We start from the raw sequence: 23,318 nt of genomic DNA on the forward strand, positions 1-23,318 counted from the left end.
TCTAAGGTGACAGCCACCAGACACATGTGGCTCTTGAGCACTAGAAATTTTTAGTTTTATTTAATTTTCATCAGTTTTAATAGTGGCTCCTATGTTGGATAGCACAGTTCTGAAGCAGTAATTCTCAAACCTTCAGTCTGTATCAGAGCCATCTAAAGACCTTCTTAGATCTGATTTAGCAGGGATGGGGCCTAAGAATTTGCACTATTACAAGCCCAGTGACTGATGCTTCTGGTCCAGGGGTTCTCACCCCAAGAAACACTGTTCTAAAGGTCGAGTCTTTGGAGGTCAGAAGACTGTCTGCCCTTTGCCTGTAGACTTGCTGTGAGCAAACGAAGTCAGCTCTGTGACCTTCATTGGAAGGGCTTCAGCCGTGTCTTCAAGTTGTCATAATTTGTAAAACTTGTAAAACCCAGGTTGGTTAAGACCTCCATCTTCTACTTTGGCAAACTCTCCATCATGTTTCCCCATTCTGTCCAGTGTGTGGAGGGACCAGTTGCATTTGGGAGTGGTGTTAAGGGCAGATTGAACTGGACATCCATTTGGCTGACTAACTGGGATATATTTTTGTGGTTTCCAGCCACTAGCATGTATGGAGTTCCTGCAGGTGGTTCTCGTTCAGGAATTGCGTCCAGGAATTCTCCAGCCCTCTGCTTGCCTGTCAGCGCTGAGTAGTTTAGAGCCTGGAGGTCATTGCCTTATAGGTTCTCCATAGCATCAGACAGAAGTGTGTAGGTCATGGGGGAGAAACAAGGTTTGAAATGGAATCTGTGGGAATTGTTTCTTATCATCAGACATTTAAAATTATAAGTGGGAGTTTCAGTAGTCAAAATGGAAACTCTTGCCTATAGAAATCTATTTGGTGATTCAGCTAATACACTTATTCACAAGACATCCCCTTTTTGTTTATTAAATTTCTTTTTATAAAGAGAAAGATGTTTTCAATAAAGCTTGAAAAGACTGTTCTACCACTGAATTTGCAAGAGGTTTTGAAATATATCAATCAAACAAGTGAAAAATTTCAGAGACCTAATTTGGATATAGAAAAAAGGCATTTATTTTGCTCATCACTCAATTTATTTATTAAAAAACCAAGAGAAAAATCCAGCAAAAAATTAATTGAATATAAAACAAAATCCATAATTTGAACAATGTAGTAATCAGTATGAATTATTCTGATATTGAGAAGTAAATTCTAACAATTTTGTTTCTTTATAGTAAACCAAAAGTAGTAATTCATTAAGAGGAAGTAATGCATTTTGAGCAGAAATAAAGAATAGACTCTTTGGGTTGTTTGATAATCTGATTAATGAAAAGGAGTCCATTCTACAAGGAAAATGGGAAAATATTTAACTTCTATGGGTTTGGCACAAACCACAGATAGTGGAATTGACAACAATAACCTAAAACTCATAAGAAGCCACTAAACCAAGGCCTTGGTGACAAAATGATTTATGAGTGTTTCCAATGCAAAGATTTTTTTTTTTTTAGAAATTAGTTAGTGTATAAAAAACCAGAAAAGTCCTTTACAGAGTCCTTGAAAATCTACTGTATAGCTCAGGGAACTATATTCAGTGTCTTTTGATAACATGCAAAATAATTGGAAAAAGAATATATATACAAGTATAACTGAATCACTTGATGCACACCTGAAACATTGTAAGTAACTATACTTCAGAATGGAGAAGGGAATGCACCCCACTCCAGTGTTCTTGCCTGGAGAATCCCATGGACAGAGGAACCTGGTGGGCTGCAGTCTTGGGGGGGGTCGCGAAGAGTTGGACACGATGGAAGTGACTTAACATATACTTCAATAATTTAAAAAAAAAAGTCTCACCTCTGAAGCTACTTCTCAAAAAAAATAAACACATAAATAAAATAAAACAGAAAACCCGTTACTGCATGAAAGAAACTCAATAGATGTTTTCCCAAATTTGACAATAGCCCTAAAACTTAACCAGTAACAAATTGAGAAACCACGTAATCATCTTTTGCAAACTAGCAGTAGTTCAAAAAAAACCTGGCCAACACCAATCAACAATGCTGGAGGAAAGTCTAAATTATCTCTCTAGTCTCTTCATGGGAAAATATGACAAAGCTGCCACCTGGAGAGAGTGAAACTCCGGGAAATCCAGGAGCAACAAGCACTCGTAGAGGAAACACAGATATCAAGAGTCAACTAAAATGTTATTTTTACAAATTTTGCAATGTCTTGCTATTTGTTGACATTTAAAACTTAATGATTTTATTATTTTTAATTTAATGATTTTAAATTTAATGATATATCATTTCTTCTGTCACTTGAAATAATCAATGTAAATATTCATTTTTATTTACAATTTTGCTAATTTTTTCTTAAAGAAGACCTGTAACTTGTGAGTTTTAGGCTCCACAAAGCCTGGATTTACTCCTGTCCTTCTCCAAGTATTTATGAAGTGAGCTGGGAAAAACCTCTCTAAACAAATGGACCTAGGAAATGGTTTCTTTACTCTTGCACCCCCAGCGCCCAGCACATGTTGTTCGGTCATTTGGTTGTGTCAAACTCTTTGTGACGCCATGGACTGTAGGCCGCCAGGCTCCTCTGTGCATGGGATTCTCCAGGCAAGAATACTGGAGTGGGTTGCCATCTCCTTCTCCAGGGGATCTTCCCGACCCAGAAATCAAACCCGAGTCTCCGGTGTCTCCTGCATTGGCAGGCGGGTTCTTTACCACCGAGCCACCAAGGAAGCCCACCTAGCACGTAGTAGGCCTTTAATAAAAACTTGTTAAAGGACAAATGAAGAGTGAAGCTATGAGCAAAAATGGTGAGTAATTACCCCAGCCGGAGCTATAGCATCAGGAGGGGAGACGGAACCCGTGGAAGGCAGAGCACACCCTTTGACGCTTGCCCCTGGGGTGGGGAAGTCACAGGATGGATGTCAGAGGAGAGAGATGACAGGGCGAGGTCACTGGGACACGTTTATGGAAAGTGACTCCGAAGCAGAGGAAAGGAGAGAAGGCTGGGGAAGGGTGGGTCGAACCAGGGATGCGGGTGGGAACCCACGTGACCTGCTTGAAAGGGGCAAGCCAGTTGGTGAAAGCAGGAAGGCTGGACAGGAGAGTCTGAAGGGCAAGCTCAGAGCTGCTTTGGGATAATTAGCCAGGAAAGCCAAGGCGACCCAACCAAGGAGCTTGGTTCTACCCCGAGGAGAGAAAAGACCGCACAATGGGTCTGCCCTTGGGGAGACATGTGTGTGTGGAGTTCAGAATGTCTCGTCTCCACGGCAGGAGGAGGTCTTGGAAAGAGAGACCCTGGGCAAGGAGACCAGAGCAGAGATGATTCCACCAGCTCAGGAAGCGGGGCGCACGGTCCAGGGCTGGGGAGACGGGGTGAAAACAGCCAAGGAGGTGTGGGACCGAGACACAAGACACAAAATAGAGGCTGCTGGGGGCGGGGGCGGCGATTTCTCTGTTTTACCGTTGATTGAACGCCTACCATATAGCGGACGCTTTTTCATGGACCACTTCACTGACTCCTCAAACTCTCCTGAGATGAGGGAGACCGTCATGCTCAAGACACAGGTTAGAGAAGCAGGGCTCAGGAAGAGACAACCGTCCACGCTAGGCAGCCAGGATTCGGGGCGGGCATCTCAGGATCTATCCCCCTCAGGCCCCTTCTCCTTGCAGACCCCACATGGCCCCGGGGCACAGGCAGAGGGCAAGTCAAGAACAGCTTCTGACTTCGCCCCTTGGAGGCTGAAGACCGTCTGTCAGAGAGCAGTGTGGTGGGGGAGCGGGAAGATCCAGGGAGAATCTTCTGGAGGCATATTTCTACTTGAACAGCTGGAGGACACCTTCTTTGTCCTTGTTCTCCCAGCCTGACAAGTATTTTGAGCCCTGAGACTTTGAGAGAATCACTCTGCAGCTGTCCCTGACATTTTAAAATGTTTCCAGTTTGAATTAAGTGGAATCTTCAGTCTTGGATGTGAAAGTTGTTGCAAAAAAAAAAAAATAAGGTTGCAGAAAGCAGTTTATTTCAGCTTTTCTTCCTTGTTGCAACTGACCTTCTAAATAAAAATATGTGATAACGGCAGGCTTCCCTGCCCCCCGTGAGGAAAGTCTGGGGGATCTGATCTAAAGCCATCCAGGGCTGGGGGGCCCTGTATCTGCCTCCCAGAAAGGGGTTTGCTCTGCCTTTCCACCCGTGGCTGGGCCGTGGACACAAAGGAGGTTAAGCTAATAAGATCTGAGTACTTTTTGCATGTGTGTGTTTTCCAGTTTCTCCAACTGTCTGAAGCTCCATCCTTGGGGAAATTTTCAACACTGGTGTATCCTCAAGAGAGATTATTTCTCCTGTTTGGTAAAGGAGAAACTATTTATGTATTTCCACAATTTGCATTGCAACAAAGACATGTGGATTTATTTAAATATTTCCTGACAGGGCAGCTTTAACATGTTATATTAATCTGCCAAAGACAACTCATTACAGCTGCAGAAAAACATCCCCTGCCTACTCGCAGGAAAACACACACACACATTTACAAAAATAAAAAAAGCTGATCACTTTAAAAGTTGCTCTTGCCGTGGAAAATGCGAAAATTAAAGAAACACAAAATAGTTGCATCAGAACAGGAAGCTGACTGGAGACCCTGCAGATAGTCTTTATGTTTTGAGGAAATTATATTAAAAGTGAAAGTAATGACCTCCACTTGCACCAACTGGTTGAACATTACCTTTAAATTTTCTTTTTAAATTGATCAAGTGCTATGTAGTCGTTGTAAAAGACACAAATGCTATAGAAACACACTTCTGGACTCTCCCTCCTTCACGGCCTACCACAGATTATTGCACTGCTGTGATGATTACATGTGTGACTTTCAGCATAAGATTCATGGTATATATTCCAAGGATATAGTGTTCACTTCTTGCTCAAACAATACACGCTTCTTGACCGTTTCCCTAGCTATATCACAAACCTCTGTGTGTAGCTTCCATCTGGGCTATCACATTGTCCACTTGGGCTTTGGGGCAAAAGAGGAATCAAGGCCAGTACACTGATGCTTATTCTGCTCATTATACTGTGAGTAACCAAGTCCTTTGTTTCTGACCCCAAGTCTCACGTCTTGTGCCCACATCTGTGAAACAGTTAACAGCTAAGCTCCTTAGCTTGCAAGGAAGGTAAAGTCTGTGAATCTTCAGTTATTAACAATTGTTTAAGAAAAAAATCAATGCACTATGAAGTTTATAACATATGTAGAAGTTAAATGATTGTGATAGAATAAACAATGAAAGAGATTAAATGGAAATGTATTTATTGCAAGTTTTTATGGATGCATGTTATAATCCCTAGAGCAATGCTGTCTAACAGATATATACCATAAACCAGAAATGCAGGCCATATATGTAACCTTAAATTCCCTAGCTGCCACATTGGAAACATAAAAAAGAGGAAGTTAATGTTAGTATTTTATTTAACTCAGCGTCTTCAAAACACTATCATTTCAACATTCAATCCACATAAAAAATTCAGTTATGTATTTTACATTCTTTTCTTATACTAATTCTTTGAAAATGAGTGTATACTTAAACCATCAGCATAATCTGTTTGTTTTAGCTCCATTTCAAATGCTAACGTAGCTAGAGACTAACCTATTGGACAGCATAGCTCTAAAACCACCACTAACAACATCAAACAAGGACATGGCTGAAAAGTGGACAGAGATGAAATGGAATACTAAAGAAATACTGTATTAACCCAGAAGAAGTCAGGAAAGAAAAGAACAGGCTGAGAAGCAATGGCTCAAATGACACATTTGGATATTGCACACTAATTCTTCACCCCCAGGAAGGAGGAAAGGTGAGCACGGAGGCTCAGGTTGTGCAAAGAATTTTAGTCCTAAACATGCCATTGGTAATCTCTGGGGATTTAGACAAGAGACCTCATCCTTCTCAATTTGCATATATTTCTTTATCATGTAGTTGTATCTGTTTATGGCAGTAATAAGTGTTACATTTCAGAAAGTGGATTTGGATGTTAGCCCCAGATTTGAATCTGGACTTTGCCCTCATGTGACTTTGGGCAAATTGTTTAATTGCCCTAAAGTTCAGTTCTTTCTTCTCCATAATGGGTATTATATAACGCCTACCTTAAATCCACATAAAACACAGTGTCCATCATTTTCGAAGCCTTCAAGAATATTAAGTTGTTTTATTATTATTATTATTAAGCCAACTAGGACCATGAACTATGGGTTAGACACCATTCAAGGCAGTGATGACTCAAGGTGAATGGCAAAGTCTCTTTCTTCAATAGAGAAGCCAGACACCTACCTGACTGCCTACTAACATGGCTATTATGAGGCTATAGTAGGAACACAGAGAGACGCATTAAGGTAAAAACACGTGTTCCTTATGCCAGTGTTCATACTGTGATGTGTAAACTTTTTTTTTTTTTTTACAAAATACAGTATCCAGGGAGCCTGGAATAATCATGAATAAAGTTCTGTTCTGGTCATTATTTCAAAAAACTAACAGACTTTATTCTACAAGTGAACGAAGAGCAAATTATTCTCCTTTAAGATATGACTCAGTGGTAAAAAATCTGCCTGCAAAGCAGAAGACCTGGGTTCAATCTCTGGGTCAGGAAGATCCCCTGGAGAAGGAAATTGCAACCCACTCCAGTATTCCTGCCTGGGAAATCCCATGGACAGAGGAGCCTGGCAGGCTACAGTCCATGGAGTTGCAAAGAGTCGGACACAAATGAGTGACTAACACTTTCACTTAACTTAAAAGAGCAGTTTCTATTTGTTCACTAGGAAGCTCCAATCTTCTGAATCTTACTATTGGTAACTAGTATTTTATTGATATTTTTCTTCACTAGCATCCTTTTACAAAAGTACTGTGGTCATTCACGTATCTTACCTAGCCCCTAGTTTATAAAGTGAGAGTTAATCCGTAAAGATTACCAAGTTTTTTATGCCAAATATATAACAAGCACTTTTTCATACCTACTCAATCTAGTTTTGTTTTCAAGCCTGAAACATGGATTTAGCAAGCTGCCTTTAATAGATGAAAGTCTGGGACTTGTGAAGGTCATACAATGGTCTGTGGTGGGGCCAGAATGTGGATGAAGGCCAGCCTGATTCCACCCGCCCCTTGTAACGCTTCCTCTCCTGGTGGGTGCTTAGGAGAGGTTGAGCAATAGTATTGCCAATTTGTTCAGAGTATGAGGAATGTGTCACACATCTTCAGTTGCTCTTACCAAATATCTGAAGACTCTCCAAGCAAATCATATGCTCCAGGTTACAGTGGCAACGGCAGCAGCAACGGTCTGGGGCCACAAGTTCACTGTCCAGAGTGGCAGCCAGAGCGATACCCCTGAAGAAGTCTCTACGTGACTTTTAAGTTGCGTGCGTGGGTTCTGAGTCACTTCAGTCCTGTCCGACTCTTTGCAGCCTTATGGACTGTAGCCCACCAGGCTGCTCTGTCCATGGGATTCCCCAGGCAAGAATACTGGTGTGGGCTGCCATGCCCTCCTCCAGGGAACTCTTCCTGACCCAAGGACCAAACCCACATCTCTTATGTCTCCTGCACTGGGACGCGGATTCTTTGCTACTAGCACCGCCTGGGAAACCTGACTTCTAGTTTAATCATCTACAATTACAGAGAAATTATTCATGTTTATATAATATCTTATATCAAGAATTCTTATTTTTCTATATTACAAGCACTAAATATTTCTATATTTTCTTAACAGTCTGTGTCATCCTCTGGGCAAACCTAAGTCTCAAACAAATCTCATGGCAGAGTCTTCCTTACCTGCACCAGCTTATATAGCCATTTACACCAAAGATAAAGAGCACTGGGCAAAAAAGGAGATAACGGTAATATGTTTGTTGATTGGATTTTCATGAAGATCAAATTCAGCAGCCTCTTACTTTCTGTTTCTCTTGTGTAAATCTGACATTCATCATAGAAAAATAGGCACTAGACATACATGAGAATTTACAAAGGAATAAATACACATGACCAATAATAATAACATCAAAAGTGTTTAACTGTACTAGTGCTGAAATAAACATGAATAAATTGAAGGAGAAACCAATATTTATCTACTAAATCAACAAAAACCATTTAAAAATAATAATACCTCATTGCTGAGGGGATCATTATACTGTTTCTGGAAAACCGTATGATAGGATGTATCAAAAGCCTTAAAATCTGGTGATTCTTCACCTTGCTGTGCCCCTGAAATACTATAAATCAACTATAATCCAATAGAAAATATAGATATTAAGAAAAAAATCTGGTGATTCTTTTCACAAAGCATTTCACTTTTAGGCATTTACCCCGAGGAAATAATCATGGCGGCACAAAAATGTAGAAAGAAGAACATTCATGGTAGCAGTATCTCCCATTATGCTGCTGTTAACAACAGTCTAAATGCCTAAAGTGTAAACTGATTAAGTAAATCATGATCAATCCATGCAGTGGAATACTATACAGTTACTAAAGTCATGTCATGGAAAGTGGAGTGAAGTCACTCAGTTGTGTCCAACTCTTTGCGACCCCATGCACAGTAACCTATTAGGCTCCTCTGTGCAGGGGATTTTCCAGGCAAGAGTACTGGAGTGCATTGCCATTTAAGGGGTTGTCGATGACCAGTGTAAACACTGCAGTGTGTTACTCTGTGTGTAGTTTGTACACTGTGGTTGTGTGTGTGAATACCAAAGAACATTTCACAAAGTGTCAGTAGTGTTTATCTCTGGATGCTGAAATTATGGGTGATTGTTTTTCTTCTTTGTCCAGCTTCCCTGCCCCATCTCCCTGCAGGGGAGGGCTATCTCCAAAGTCCTTCAATTAGGATGTATTACTTTAAGAATGAGAAAAAGAAACTGTGATGTATTTTTGAGAAACAATGACATCACACTTTAGCTTCTTGGGGAGCCCAGACTCTCAGGCAAGGGTGAGCTCTTGCTTTGCCCTCCCTGGGAGATGACTCACTAAGTCCAGAAGTCCAGTCTCCAAGGCCAAAAAGATGAGCTTATTGGGTCACACCCATCCTCTGTATTTCATCCATTCAGTCTAAAGTATTTTGTTGAGTACCTGCTCTGTGCTAGGCACTAGGGGTACAACAGTCAGGAGGAGAAGAGAGAGAGAAAGGAGAAGGGATGAGAAGGAGGGAGGGAAGAAGAAAGACTTCTTACTGTGAGGGACTCTGACCTTAACCACGTGGGGGCCAGGAGCAGCCCTGGGAACGAGCTTGTTCTGGAGGGAGCTGCCAGGGGTGGCAGAGCTGAGCTCTGAAGGCAGCTCAGGCATTAAGGTGAGACAGAGGGATGAGCAGCCAGCACAAGGTAACAGGACGGCCTGGAGACGCGGGCTCAAGAGGGAGCAGGGTTGCTATAGAGACAGAGAGGGCGGGGCCAGCAGGGGTTGGAGCAGAAGGGACCAGACCACCTGCGAGCCTTGTGGCCATATTCTGGGGCCCACTAAAGGGCTCTGGATCTGAGAGCAGCAGGGGGATCCTAGGAGACCCCGAGGAGCCCCATCCTGGGCGGCGGCAGGCAGACATAAGCAGGAAGAGAGATCCTCATGCAGTCCCAAGGAAATCACCCAGTGATGCATAGACTATTTTTAAGTGACTTCATCTTTGACTCCCTGCCGGGAAGTCTCCGATCTTAAGGTTCAAAAGCTCGAACAAAGGAAAGACCAGCTTTTTGAGCGCAAAGTGACAACACAGGGCTGTGGCTTCCTAACACAATTAAATTCTAGGTGAGCAGAGGCCACAACCGTGGAAAGCATGGTTTTGCCTGGAAAGTACAAAGTGCCTTTTCCCCGCTTTATTCATCAATAACCCTACAATCGGAGCTGACACATCCAGGCTTCAAAGCGAAAGCAAAGAGCTCAGTTTGTGAATATTAAGCGGCTTGCCGAGAGATGGTCTGACCCTTACGTTTCAGCGGCGTCCAGTGGTGACAGAAAAAGGGCCTAACGTTCATTAGACCCCTTCAGGGCTGGCGGCTCACTGGCCACCTTCTGCGGGCTCTCTCTTCTGAACTTTCAAGGGCCTGTTTTCCATGCAGACTTCACATTTCTAGTGGGGAAGAGATTTCTTCTAATGAGAAGGCATTTATGTCCATCCATTTAGTCACCTGCCATGGGATGCAGGGCCTGGCTTTGGCTGAAAAGAAGTGTCTGCAAACTAGATTACTGAGAAACTTTTGAGCCTAGCACATAGCATTTCTCCCCGTGTCTGCTTTCCTCTAAAAATGTAAGTATTAATTTCTTTTTAAAAGGTGGGGTCTCACACTTCCCTAGGGGTGACCCTCCCAGAGGCCTGAGAGACTGTGGGAAGACGCTACTGAAGACCGTCGCTGGCGGGCACCAACCCTACGAGATGCGCATGTTGCCCACACGACAAACAGTAGATGTGAAGAGAGTTAAAGAGCAAAACCGCGCGGCTCGGCCCTGGAGTGGCGGGAGTGGCGGGAGTCGGGGGCACTAAACGGTGTGACACCGGAAGTAGCAGGGCTTCCTGCCGTCTGCACAGGAGAGGGGCTGTTGTTTCGGTTGCGCTCAATCTGGAAGCCAGAGTGAGAAGAGACCATGCCGGTGCCCTCCCGCCGCAGGATGGCAGAGACCAGGGTCAGCCCACAGCGGGAAGGAGCAAAGCGGGAAGTATCGCCCAGTATCACGAATACCGGAGAGCAGCCTCCGTCGAATGCAGTGGGCCGTGGAGACACACTGGCCTGGGAGACAGAGTCCTGTGTCGTCAGAGCTGCTGGCCCGCTGTCGGCACGTGAAGGACATTAACGGCCTAAGTCGGCCGGAAGCCCCGTCCGTGCACCGCAGGAGGGCAGCGTGCGGCCCGAGGCTGATCCGCTTTCCCCAGGGCACTGTACTGCTTTGGGGACCATAGGCCGAGGCCAGCGTGAAACCCTGTCCTGTTCTCACTGCGCGCGCACACACATGCATTCCTGGGGTGTTTAAGTCTCTAGGGAACCCGTGAGGGTCACGGGGTGGCGAGGAAGCACCTTAGAATCCCCGCAGCAAGAACTCCAGCATCCAGCCCGTCCTGAGACGGCCCTGGGCTCGCCCCGCCTGCCGCCCGGGGCTCGCTCCCCGCAGCGGCGGCTCCCGCCTCGCTGCTTCCCCCCACTCCTTCCCCTCACGCTCTGCATCAGAGCCAGCTCACCTGCTGTCACCCTACCTTCTCCTGTGGGGCGTCGCCCTCATTCCACTTCCATCGTTGGACTCCTGCCCTCCGTCTCCCTCTCATCCTGCAAGGCTCTCCTGGAACATCAGAGTTTTCTTAAGAGCGCGGGCACTGACAGCCACCCTGATGAGAACATTCTTCGCTGGCAAGAAAAGAAACCCACCATCGCCAAGCGAACCTCTGTGGAAAGAAAGCTGGCGACAGGGAAGAAGAGGGTTATTTAAAAGAGTAGAAGGGAAATCTGAACGAGACAGAACAGTGCGGGGTCTTCAGCAGGGCGTGGTCCAGGGCCTGGAAGTCAACCCCAGAGCTTGGTGGTATAGTCGGTCACTATTTACATACACATACTATTAAATGCAGGTAACTACTTACATGCAGATAACAATACATACATGTAACATAGTTACATACACGTAAGGACAGAGGATGAGATGCTTGAATGGCATCACCAACTGGAGTGGGTTGCCATTTCCTTCTCCAGAGGATCTTCTCAACCCGGGGACTAAACCTGTGTTTCTCGCGTTGGCAGGCCGATTGTCTACCACTGCGCCACCTGGAAAGCCCCTAGATGCCAAAACAGCCTCTGAATGATGACTCTTTTCATGGCAAGGTCCTTTGACTTACACAAGTCTGCAGCCCAGTCCTCAGATGAGCTGGCCTCCCTCTTGGGGCTTCTCATGGGGCATCTCTCCTGCTGGGCTCCCCCGGTCCTTCACCTGGTGGGTGGGGCTGCTCCCAGGGGTGGAGGGGCGTGGCCTCAGCTGCTCTTAACCCTGACTGTTCAGAGCCCTCTCAACGAGGAGCCCTCAGAGGTCCCTGGAGAAAGGCTCCACATCCCTGTCCTGGAGTCACTACTGGTCGCAGGCTCCCAGGGCCCCCAGCTCTCACCTCCTCAACTCTTTTCACAGCATGCCACCCTTCTGCCCATTCGGACCCTGCAGAGCGGCCTCATCTCTTCTCGCAGAAGTTTACCCCCTTCTCCTCTCCTCTATGGTTTTTCCAGTGGTCATGTATGGATGTGCGAGTTGGACCATAAAGAAAGCTGAGCACTGAAGAATTGATGGTTTTCAACTGTGGTGTTGGAGAAGACTCTTGAGAGTCCCTTGGACTGCAAGGAGATCCATCCAGTCCATCCTGAAGGAAATCAGTTTTGAATATTCATTGGAAGGACTGATGCTGAAGCTGAATCTCCTATACTTCGGCCACCTGATGCAAAGAACTGACGCATTGGAAAAGACCCTGATGCTGGGAAAGATTGAAGGCAGGAGGAAAAGGGGATGACAGAGCACGAGATGGTTGGATGGCATCACTGAATCAATGGAGATGTATTTGAGTAAGCTCCGGGAGTTGGTGATGGACAGGGAGGCCTGGCGTGCTGCAGTCCATGGGGTCGCAGAGTTGGACATGACTGAGCAACTGGACTGACTAACCTCTCCTCTGGGGCTCAGATTTCCCCTTGGGTTTCACAAAAAGCCAGTGGTTCTTCAATTTGAACGGGTGTCAGACCCGCCTAATGGGCTTATTAAGACACAGTGCCAGCCCCGCCCAGGAGTTTCTGATTCAGCGGGTCTCAGATCGGCCTGCAGCTGAGGAATTTGCATTTCTAACAAGCTCTTGGTGCAAGTTGTTGCTGTGGTCCAAGAATCCTACTTTGAGCAACTCTGTTGAAAAGCAACATCATTGAACAAAACAAAAAAACCAGTCCCCAAATAATCACACCCTTTCCTCTCCCAAGAAATCCAAAGTATCCGTCAATGAAGTCAACTTATTTTACTGGTAATTAAGTTCCACTTACTGCGGGAAAAAAAAGTTTTGAAGTTACTTTAATTCTTATTTAAGCCATCAGCAGAAACAGTCAATTTACCCAGTGCGCTCAGAGAAATGCTTTTCCTCCCAGGGGAAATCGCGTTCTCTGCAGCCTCTAAAATCTGCTGGCCCCAAAACAGCCCTGACTCTGGTTTCCTTAAGCTAAGGAGGAGATGGGGTTGGGCTGGGGACCAGGGGTGAGCAGCTTCGCTGTCACAATGCAGGACACCGGAGGACGGGAGCAGGGAGCGAGACTCTTGGCTTTGAATAGGAATCGGGCCGTGACATCAGTAATCCTGCTGCTGACCCCAACCATCAGGCTCCAGGCTTCCTAGGGAAGCCCTGACTTCTCCACCCCTCCCCGCCCTTCCCACTAAGCTGAGCCCAGAAACAGAACCCAGCTCCCGTCTCTGGGCTCTTGCCTGCATCTCCTCTCCAGAGGCCACAGCAGCTGCCCCTCAGGGCACCCCTGCTCCCCCAGCTGAAGTCTGAATCCCGGAGCGGAAGCCAACAGGGCAAGAGCCTCATTGCAGACCTCAGAGGTCCTTCTGCAGCCCCCAAAGACCAGACGCCACGGGCCGGCCCCAGCCAGACCCCCGGTCCATAACCCCGCACCAGAGCCCCGTGGGGACAGTATGCCGCTGATGGAAAACACTTAGAGGCCTGTGGTTCCGCTCTCCTGAGTTCACTGCCCTACTTGGGGGCGGGATTCTAGGGAGGGTGGGTCTGTACTGGGGGCAAGGCTGCAAAGAGGGGCCGCTTATAAGGAAGGGCGGGCTGTGGGGAGGGCGGGGCTACAAGAGGGCTGTTTGGGGGCCCAGCCAAATGGTCATGCGCTACTTGCTGCCCCCGCTCTTTGAGGACAGAAAGTCAAACATCACCCACCCCAGACCCAGACTAGCCTCTCCTCTTGATTCAGGCTCCAAAGTTTCAGGGAACCGCATTCAAAGGCCACTGCTAGCTGCATTTCGGCTTCCCCGGTGGCTCGGTAAAGAATCTGGACACTGCCTGCCATGCAGGAGACCAAGGTTCAATCCCTGGGGCTGGGGGGCGGAGATCCCCTGGAGAAGGAAATGGCAACCCACTCCAGGATTCTTGCCTGGAGAATCCCACGGACAGAGGAGCTTGATGGGCTATACAGCCCCTGGGGTCGCAATGAGTTGGACACAACTTAGAGACTAAATCACCACCAACTGTCTTTTGCTTCTCACAGTGGTTCCCCAGGAGCATAAAATAGGAGAAGTGAAACTGATCATGTTACCCCTTGATGAGGGGGGAGGAGGAAGCAGATGGACAGCGCTGTTTATTGGGCCCTGTTATCGTACTGGTCACACACAGGGTCTCTGCGCCATGAAAGGGTTCGCAGCCGCCCTCCTCATCTGGACTCTGCTGTACCCCCAGAGAGCTGGCGGGGAGGCCTGGCCCACGCACACAGCCTGCAGGAACGGGAATCTGCAAGTGCTCTACCAGAGCTGCGGTAAGTGCTTTCTGAACCTCGGTTTCTGTTTACAGGAAAGGCAAGGCCCACATGTGTAAGATGCTTGAGCGCTTTATGGGGGTGGGGGGAGGGCAGGGACACAGCGGCTGAATGGGTAGGTGCAGAGTGGGGAGCCCCGGGCAGGAGAGAGCTGAAGAGCATGGCCAGAGGACCGGAAAAGCGCAGCAGTTCTCTAGATCAGAAGGGAAAGAAAGACCTGCCTGCAATGCGGAAGACCTGGGTTCAATCCCTGGGTCAGAGAAGAAAGATGGCTACCCACTCCAGTATTCTTGCCTGGAGAATTCCATGGACAGAGGGTCCTAGGGGGCTACCATGCATAACCTCACTAACCTCAGAGCCCGAAAAAGAGCAAACCGGCCTGTGAGTCTACCACGTCGTGAAACCTCGCCAGTTCAGGATCAGGAAGAGAAGGTGCCATCAGCTCAGTTCAGTCGCTCAGTTGTGTCCAACTCTGCGGCCCCATGTACTGCAGCATGCCAGGTTTCCCTGTCCACCACCAACTCCCAGAACTTGCTCAAACTCAACGTCCATCAAATCGGTGATGCCATCATGGTGAAGCTTCCATGACCTTCCCCGATTGCTCACCTGGGGCACCACTCCAGGTTACGTCGTTTGCAAGTTGAGTGAAAAGATCATTTACAACAAAGGAGAAGATTCTTGTCCTTCTGATGACACTGCCAGCGTGCCTCTCACAGCAGCAGCATCATTTATTCATTCAACAAACACTTACCGGCAGCTGCCGATGCCACGGTTCTCTCTAGCTCTGGACATGATAAGAGGGAATGAGCCACGGCTGTTACCCCACCGGGCAAGCGTAGACACCAACCAACACTGCAACCTAGTGAACAGAGTGCAGGGAGGCGCCGTGGTCAGGGTCTGAACTGAGTCTTTGGAGGGTATGGTTGCTCGCAGGGGCCATGAAAACACCGCGGACCCCGCGGACCGAGGGGCTTCCACAGCAGAGGCTGCAAGCCTTGCAAGACCAAGGTGCCAGCAGGCCCCGTTTCTCCCGGGCCTGCCGGTGGCCTCCTCCTCCTGTCTTCACCTGCTCTTTGTTCTGTGCCCGCATGGTCCTCGTGTGTCTGTGTGCCTTCTCATGAGGACATCAGTCGTATCGGCTCAGGGCCCACCCATTCAGGAAGATCCCCTGGAGGAGGAAGTGGTAACCCACTCCAGGAGTCTTGCCTGGGAAATCCCATGGACAGAGGAGCCTGGCAGGCTACAGTACATAAGGTCGCAAGGAACCAGATAGGACTGAGCGTCTGGGCACATATACACACATTCAGCTCATAAAGGGGGCCTGAGTGGGGAGAAATGAGCCCAGTCTCAGGGTTGCGTGTTGAATGAAGATGAGAGGGACTGGCTCACGAAGCCATGACCTTGTGAAACATGACATCTTGGCAGTAGATAGGGGGAAAATGCTACTCAGACTGTAGGCAGTGGAGAGCAGATGCCCTTTCATTATCCAGGTCAGCCCCACAATAAGCTGAGGGGGGCGTCAGTGTTACACCAAGCAGAAGCTGGGCCCTCCGACTGCCGCCCAAGGAGCTGCCTCACAGGTGTGCAGACTTGACTCTTTTGAAAAGAGGGAACGTTGAAGATTGAAATACACACACGCCAATTTTGTTTAATGGAGACGGGAAGGAAAGGCTGGGTGCTGGATGTGTTCATCGCCTTCCTCTTGCTCTTCCCTGGGAGATGGGATGCATTCTGCTGGCCTCTTCATTTTCAGGGCAGGATGAGAAGCAAAACTTGAGATGAATGCCCTGCTCAGGATTTGTTCTTCCAGTTCACCCTCCCATAAACGGTTGCCATGGCTGGTCCACCCCTCAGACCAGCCTGCAGCCTGCGTCCAAGCCTGGCAACCACCTCCCCCGCCGCTGCCAGGAGCAGACGCTCCAGGGAAACGGATCGTGTCGCTGCCGCCCGGGGAGAACTCCTCCCTCTGAAGGGGCGGCTGCTCCGTGGAGGCAGTGAGTGATGGCCACAGCCTCGCTCTAAGCACACAGTGGAAGGAAGGGAGGAGCCGAAGCTCTGGTCCAAGAGCGGCGGGAGGAGGAGCCAGGCGTCAGGGTAAACGCCCCGTGGGAAGGGCTGGACCTGAGACAGTGTCCTGCACCGGGCATGTGGTGATGGCTGCAGAAGAGGCTGAGTCTAAGCCACCAGGGAACCTGGCCTCAAGCTTGAGTCCAACCATGTAGGATGATGAGAATAGTGATTACAGCACCTCATGTTCACGAGGGGTATATGTGGCAGGCATCATGCTGAGTACTTTCTAAGCATTAATTTTACTTACAGATGTGTAAACTGAGGGTGCGTGCTAAGTCACTTCAGTTGTGTCCGACTCTTTGCCACCCCATGGACTGTAGCCTGCCAGGCTCCTCTGTCCATGGGATTCTCCAGGCAAGAATACTGGAGTGGGTTGCCATGCCCTCCTCCGGGGGATCTTCCAACCCAGGGATCGAACCCAGGTCTCCCGCATTGCAGACAGATTCTTTACCATCTGAGCCCCCAGGGGAGCCTAGAATACTGGAGTGGGGCACCATGCCCTTGTGTGAGACATGATGAGCAGTGAAACAACAAACTGAGGGTGAGTGATGTCAGGCAACTTTTCTGAGGCCACCAGGCAGCAGAGTGACACCTCCAGTGGCACAGAACGGGCAGTAAGTAAATGTTTGCGGAGTTAAAATGCATTCATCCCAGGCCCACTCTGAATCACCTGGCATCTAGAATGTTGTCAGAAGGCAAATGGCGCAGGGGTGGGAGCGGGAAGGAGCGTTTAGGCGAGGACCGTGTGAACGAAGGCTGGGGAGGAGGCATAGACTCGGGGGCTGGGGAAGGGCTGGGACGAGGGGAGGGTGAGCGATGCAGTGGGAAGGGTGGGCAGAGCCCAGGGGTGATGGGTGACTCTATGTGTCAGTGTGGCCAGGGCACGGGATGCCCAGATGGCTGGGTAAACTTCGTGTCCTGGGTGTCTCTGAGATGTTTCCAGAGGAGATGAGCGCTGGACCAGTGGGCTGAGTAAAGCAGATGGTCCTCCCGTTGCGGGCAGGCAGCTCCCCAGCGGTGAGGCCTGACGCCCGCACAAAGGTGGGGGCAGGGAGTATTCACTCTCTGCCCGACTGTGAGGCTGGGGTGCCTGTCTCCCACCTGCCGTCCCCCCCACCCTGGGTCTCAGGCCTTCAGGCCACACCACCGGCCTTCCTGGGGCTCCGGCTTGCAGACGGCAGACGCTGAACATCTCAGGTTCTGTTGTCACATGAACCTACACCGTGTAACAAGCCTCTTTCCAGGACAGATACGGACATGTGGCATGATCACCAACATGCCATGGCCTGTGCGGGGGTTGGAAAAGAATCTCCAGGCAGGGTGAAAGGAGAATAAAATTTATTAGAGTGGGAGATGCTGTTAGAACAGCGGGCTGGCTCCAGGGAGAGCCAACCCTTTCAAGGGCTAGTAGCCAATGTTTATAGCCTCGAGACAGAAAAAATTCCTACTGGAAGGGTGCATTAGGTGATGGGTTAGGATGCTGTAGGGTGGATGCTAACAGGGTAGAAATGTTATCTAATATGGAGTCTGGGAACTGGCCACTGGCTGGAGGCTCGTGGCAGCAGCTGCTATGGGTTCGGTCAGTTCCAGAGATGTTGGTACAGGACTCCACGCAGAGGGCATAGGTTCAATCCCTGGTCTGGGAACTAAAATCCTCTATGATGCATGGTGTGGCAAAAGGGAAAAAAAATCAATAATCCAGGAAGGAATTGCTGGGAGCCTAAATTAGCCTCATTTCAACAGCCTTAATGTCAGAAGGAGACTTTGGTGTACGCCGGGGTCAGCAGATAGGAAAGTGGTGTCCTGGGTGCTCCTCCAGAGATGGGTCTCCCTCCTGTCTTGCCAGCCATCAAGCTGCGGAGAACCGAATGGCTGCACCCCCTCCCCGATGGAGATGCCCCCCTCGGCTACTGCAGTCACTGCTGGACAGCCTCTCAAGGCGTCACACCAGTGAGGTACATAAAGACCGTGTGCTATGATGCTGCATCCAGGCCTGGGCTTTAGACATCCTTGGGCACAGGGGCTCCTGGAATCCCAGTACAAGGTGCGTTCACATTGCATTCGTCCACAGATGTGGAAGAATCAGCAATCAAGGATGCGCTGTCTTCCGGGTTTAGCGCTTCCTTTCCCCCTTCTCTGTTCGTTTTATGATCTCAGTGGGAAGGGGAGATCGTAGGCTAGAAACTGTTCTGAACAATATAAAAATCCTCCAGGTGAAAGAAGGAACTTCACAAGCAGTTACTGGGCGCTGGGCTTAGACCAGGAAGTGAGCAGAAGTGTCTGAAAAAGCAGAAGTCCTGCTCCGTCCAAATGGTGGTGCTGCCGCAGAGAAGCGGGTGACAGTCTTTACAAAAGTCAAAGGGTGAATGAAAGCAGTCGGGGGGGGCTTTCTTCTGTTAAATCCTAAGACCGTTTCCAGGGCTAGAGGAAGCCCAGCCCGCCAGGACTCCTGCCCATAAGTGCTGTTGTGGCCGTCCCTGCTGTTACTGCTCTAACGGGGTTTTTGCTAAGAGTGGGAGAGCAGAGATCTAGGTTGTATTTTCTGGCAACAGCCGTGAGTGTAGATCCTAGTGTTGTCAGTTAACATGCCTTGACATCAAGCAGACAGATAGGAGGGTCAGAAAAAGTAAGAGACTTGTACACAGGTGGGGGCCGGGTTCTCCCCTCCAAACCTCAGCCCCAAACAACGGTTCGGGAGAGGAGGTTAACTGAAAGAAAAGGGCCACCGGCCCAGGAACTGTGTGCCATCTGGCTGGGTGTTGGTTCCTTCTCTGGGAAGCCTTGTGATGCTCCAGGCCTTCCCTCTAGGATGTAAAGTAGCCGAGTGAGCATCTGGGAGCCCTCTGCGGTCCTCCAGGGGGCCCTCTGCGGTCCTCCAGGGAGCAAGCGCTATGGTACTCACGCGTCTGTCTGGGATCTGGGTGCAACCCCGAGGGCATTCCTGAGCAGCAGGCAGAGGGCAAGCCGGCATTGTGAGGGACCTGCCTCCTCGCGGGGAGCCCAACAGGGCCGAGCGGTGCCTCCTGCCTTCTTGAGATTCTGCGCCAGTATCCCCCGCAGAGCCTCTCCGCCTCCAGAACAGAAGGGAGGGGTAACCAGCCAATGGCCCGGAGGAGGAAGAAAAAGATCCGGGGCCCAGAAGGCGCTGCTTCCAAGCTTCCAAGCTCCCAGTGGGGGGTTCACCCGGCTGCCGGGAGCCACAGTGAGGTCAGCGGGCTCCCTTGAGTGAGACCAGGCGTCTCTCCTCTGGCCGGGTGGGAGCTGCATCAGCCCCCAGTAGAAACCCAGAGAACGATCAGGGCTCCCTTCAACTGTTCACCCTTAGCATCCTTTCCTGTAGCTGGGGTCTTTCATATTCGGGGGCGTCTCTGTGTGTTTGGCGTTCAGTTTTGTGCTTCATATTCTATTAAGGGGTTTCCCTGGTGGCTCAGTCAATAAAGACCCCACCTGTAGTGAAGGAGATGAGGGTTCAGTCCCTGAGTCAGGAAGATCCCTGAAGAAGGAAATGTCAACACACTCCAGTATTCTTGCTTGGAGAATTCCATGGATGGAGGAGCCTGGCAGGCCACAGTGCTTGAGGTCACAAGAGTCCGACACAGTTGTAGTGACTAAACTGCCATCAAGTTCTATGAAAAATATCCCTTTAAACAATTAAACTCTACTTGCATAATTAATAAATCAAAACTTTGTAAATTTAAAAAATTGGTTTTATCACAGGCATGCATCCATGGGTCACAAACTTACTAGTAGAATTGTCTTAAGCAGGTAAACAAATACAACAGATTTCCTTAAATGCTTTAAAATCTTTAAAATCTGACAAAGCAAGCACGGTATCACAGTGATTGTTCACTTCCTAGGACCCTTTTCTTAGACTGCTGTCAAGATATTGGTCGTTTTTTAGTCGCTCAGTCATGTCCGACTCTTTGCAGCCCCACGGACTGCAGCACACTGGGCTTCCTGTCCTTCACCATCTCCCAGAGCCTCCGCAGACTCAGGTCTCTTGAGTCCATGACGCCACCCAACCATCTCTACTGTGGATTTTACTTAATCGTCTCTACACTGATATCTATTCTTCCTTGTATTCTTACTTTTTTTGGCGTTAGAGCAATGAAAGTGTGAAAGTGTTAGTCACTCAGTTATGTCCAGCTCTTTGTGACCCCAGGGACTGTAAGCCCACCAGGCTGCCCATCCATGGAATTCTCCAGGCATGAATATTGGAGTGGGTAGCCAATCCCTTCTCCAGGGAATCTTCCCAACCCAGGGGTCAAACCCAGGTCTCCCGCACTGCAGGTAGATTCTTTACCATCTGAGCCACGAGGGAAGCCCAATTATAGCAATACCTAGGTCAGTATTTTCCTAGGGGATGTTCTAGACCAAACATAAAGCCTATCGTTCAGACCAGCCAGGACATAGGTTTTGAATTACCCATCAGTTGATCCTGGGCCTGGTGGCTGGGCCAGCAAGTTGACATCTCTGCACTTGAACTTGACCTATTACATGCACTTATACTTGACCTACTCGAACTAGACCTTTTCAGTCCCTTCCTGTCTCCGGGTTCCCTGTGTCCTGCTGCTTTTTCAGCCACTGATGCATGTTTCTCTGGGTCATTGTGAAGCCATCCTAGCATCACTGTGCATTAACCTGGCCTGTCAGCATTGCTAGAAACATACACCCACCACTCTAATGTCAGAGATACAGTGAGGGGATCATTTAGAAGCCACAATGGATTTTATCTTCTGCACAGCTGAGGCTCACCTTTACCATATTTAGCAAACTTATTCTCTTAGAACAGCACTGGGTTATCTTTTCACTTGTATATTCTGTGTGTTTGCTGGTTCTGGTTTGACTCTCGTCCAGCTTTCAATCCAGTTTTTATATAAGACCATTTGAGCTGATCAATCCTTCTGTTCTAATTTTTTCCAAGCCCTTGTGTTCATATATATATTTATACACATTATATTTATATTATATATATATATATAATACATACACACGCATATATTTTTTCCCCTGGTTTATTCATGATGCTTTGTCTTCACTCCTACCTCCTTACAAAGATAGAAGCAAATCTCTGGTTCTCTCTGGCCTATCCAAACTGGTGGGAACATTCTGGATCCCCGAAGAACTAAGAACAAGGCTTCATGCTCATCCAGTGTTTGTGATGTGACGCAACTTCCTTCTCATCTTGCTCAGGCTGCCTCACCCAGACAGGCCGGCGAAGTGACTCTGAAAGACAGAATCCCCAGAGACGACATCTTCAGGAGCCCCACACGGCGGGCACTGCCTTTCTCCCTGGTCCCGGAAACTGCCTGTTGTCACCCCAATCCGCAGAAGGGAGCAAGGCCCTGGGGGCCCCCTCCCAGCCGCCCCCTGCCGGTCAGAGAGGGCATTACAGCCCCCACCCCCCACTGGCTCCCGCTCTGCTTCCAGCTCCAAGGCCCGCGGGAGGCCTTGGTCTCCCGCCCGCGGTCTGCAGAGGCGGAGTGGAAGGAGGCACGCTCCAGCCTGGGCGGGGTTCCTAGAGCGGCTGCCGGTTCGGCCTCACGCTCTGTGGGACTGAGGCATCCGTCCCTGACGGGGGCCTTGTGGCCGCCTATTGTGGTCCTGGTGTTACTCGGCCTTAAAAGGAGCCCAGCAGCCAGGGTCTGTCCCATGCCGACCCATTTCTCCACAAGCTTGGTGCTTTGCAGGCATGTGGGGAGGGGTCAGCATCCTTTCACCCCCACCCCCGCACCTCACGCAGGCAGACAGCGGGCCTCTTCAGAACTGGGAACTGTTCTAGCCAGACAGAACCCCAGGGCTTCATTCCAAACGCCTCCTCGTCCAAAAGAGGAAACCGGAGCCAGGGAAGCAGCGTGTCCCGACCACAAGCCACAGAGCAGCGTGGCCGCAGCGCCGTCCCTGGACCCCCGGGGCAGCCCTGCCTCCTGCCTCCTGTGTGAACGCCACGGTGTGAACGCACCCAATCTCAGATCAAGGGTGCCTCCTACACTGCGACCAGACCCTCTCCATCCTCCTCACACCCCCAACGTGCAAAGGATCCTCATTCTAGGCAGGCCTTCTCTGAAAGCGATGTGCCCACATCCCTTCCTGCCAGGCCTGGGCAAAACAAGAGCCTCTGTGTCTGCAAGACCTAAGGGGGCTCATTTACAATACTGAGAGGACCATTTAGTTCCATAAAGGTTCTGTCACTGCTGGCTGTACATAGAAGTGACAGGGTTGCACACAACAATGAAAGTAAAGTTGTTTCGGAGGAAAGCTGCCTTCTGTGGCATAAGCCCCGTCGAGGGTTCTAGCAGCGCTTAGGAAACAGATGACCATCACGGAGGACACCTGATGAAAATAGGACAGGTGACTCGGGCCCTTGAAGCCCCACCGCTGGATGCTGGCAGCCGGCTTCCTCCGGTCCCTTCTCCATGTGTATGAAAGCTTGCTGAGACCAGCCAGCTTCTGCCATCAAGGAAAATGCCCAAGTCCCCCCGCCTCCCCGGGGATCTGCAGGCTTGGGTCTAGATCCTGTTTGGTGCTATTCTGGAAGCACAGCACTGGAGCCCTGGTTCTCTGGCATCTAAATTCCAGTCTGACCAGCACGGCGCTGCTGAAATCCAAGCCGGATGGAGAGTGGGCAGGAAGATCCTCTTCCAGGGTGCACAGCTTTTCTGCCTCACACTTAGCTTCGGTTTTAACTAAATGAAAGAGCAGTTCTTCTGTCAGTGAATATGCACATTTCAGAAAAAAGTCCCCAAGGAGAACAGAGCATTGCCAATG

The 23,318-nt window shown here is 49.1% G+C and overlaps 1 protein-coding gene across 2 annotated transcripts in view; it reads left to right on the forward strand.

Moving 5' to 3' along the window:
• Positions 1-23,318, forward strand: part of LY86 (lymphocyte antigen 86) — a 70,039-nt gene that overhangs the window by 16,580 nt on the left and 30,141 nt on the right. The window contains exons 1-2 of one of the 2 annotated variants that reach the window (XM_020873222.2): positions 12,506-12,973; positions 14,217-14,480. In XM_020873222.2, the coding sequence (XP_020728881.2) occupies positions 12,952-12,973; positions 14,217-14,480 (286 nt within the window). In that variant the 5' untranslated portion in view covers positions 12,506-12,951. Of the gene's footprint in view, positions 1-12,505; positions 12,974-14,216; positions 14,481-23,318 lie in introns of those variants that run through there. The other variant, XM_020873226.2, reaches the window with a different exon arrangement.

Source organism: Odocoileus virginianus, chromosome 27 (assembly GCF_023699985.2).
Source record: "Odocoileus virginianus isolate 20LAN1187 ecotype Illinois chromosome 27, Ovbor_1.2, whole genome shotgun sequence".
In the NCBI taxonomy this organism is placed as follows: domain Eukaryota; kingdom Metazoa; phylum Chordata; class Mammalia; order Artiodactyla; family Cervidae; genus Odocoileus; species Odocoileus virginianus.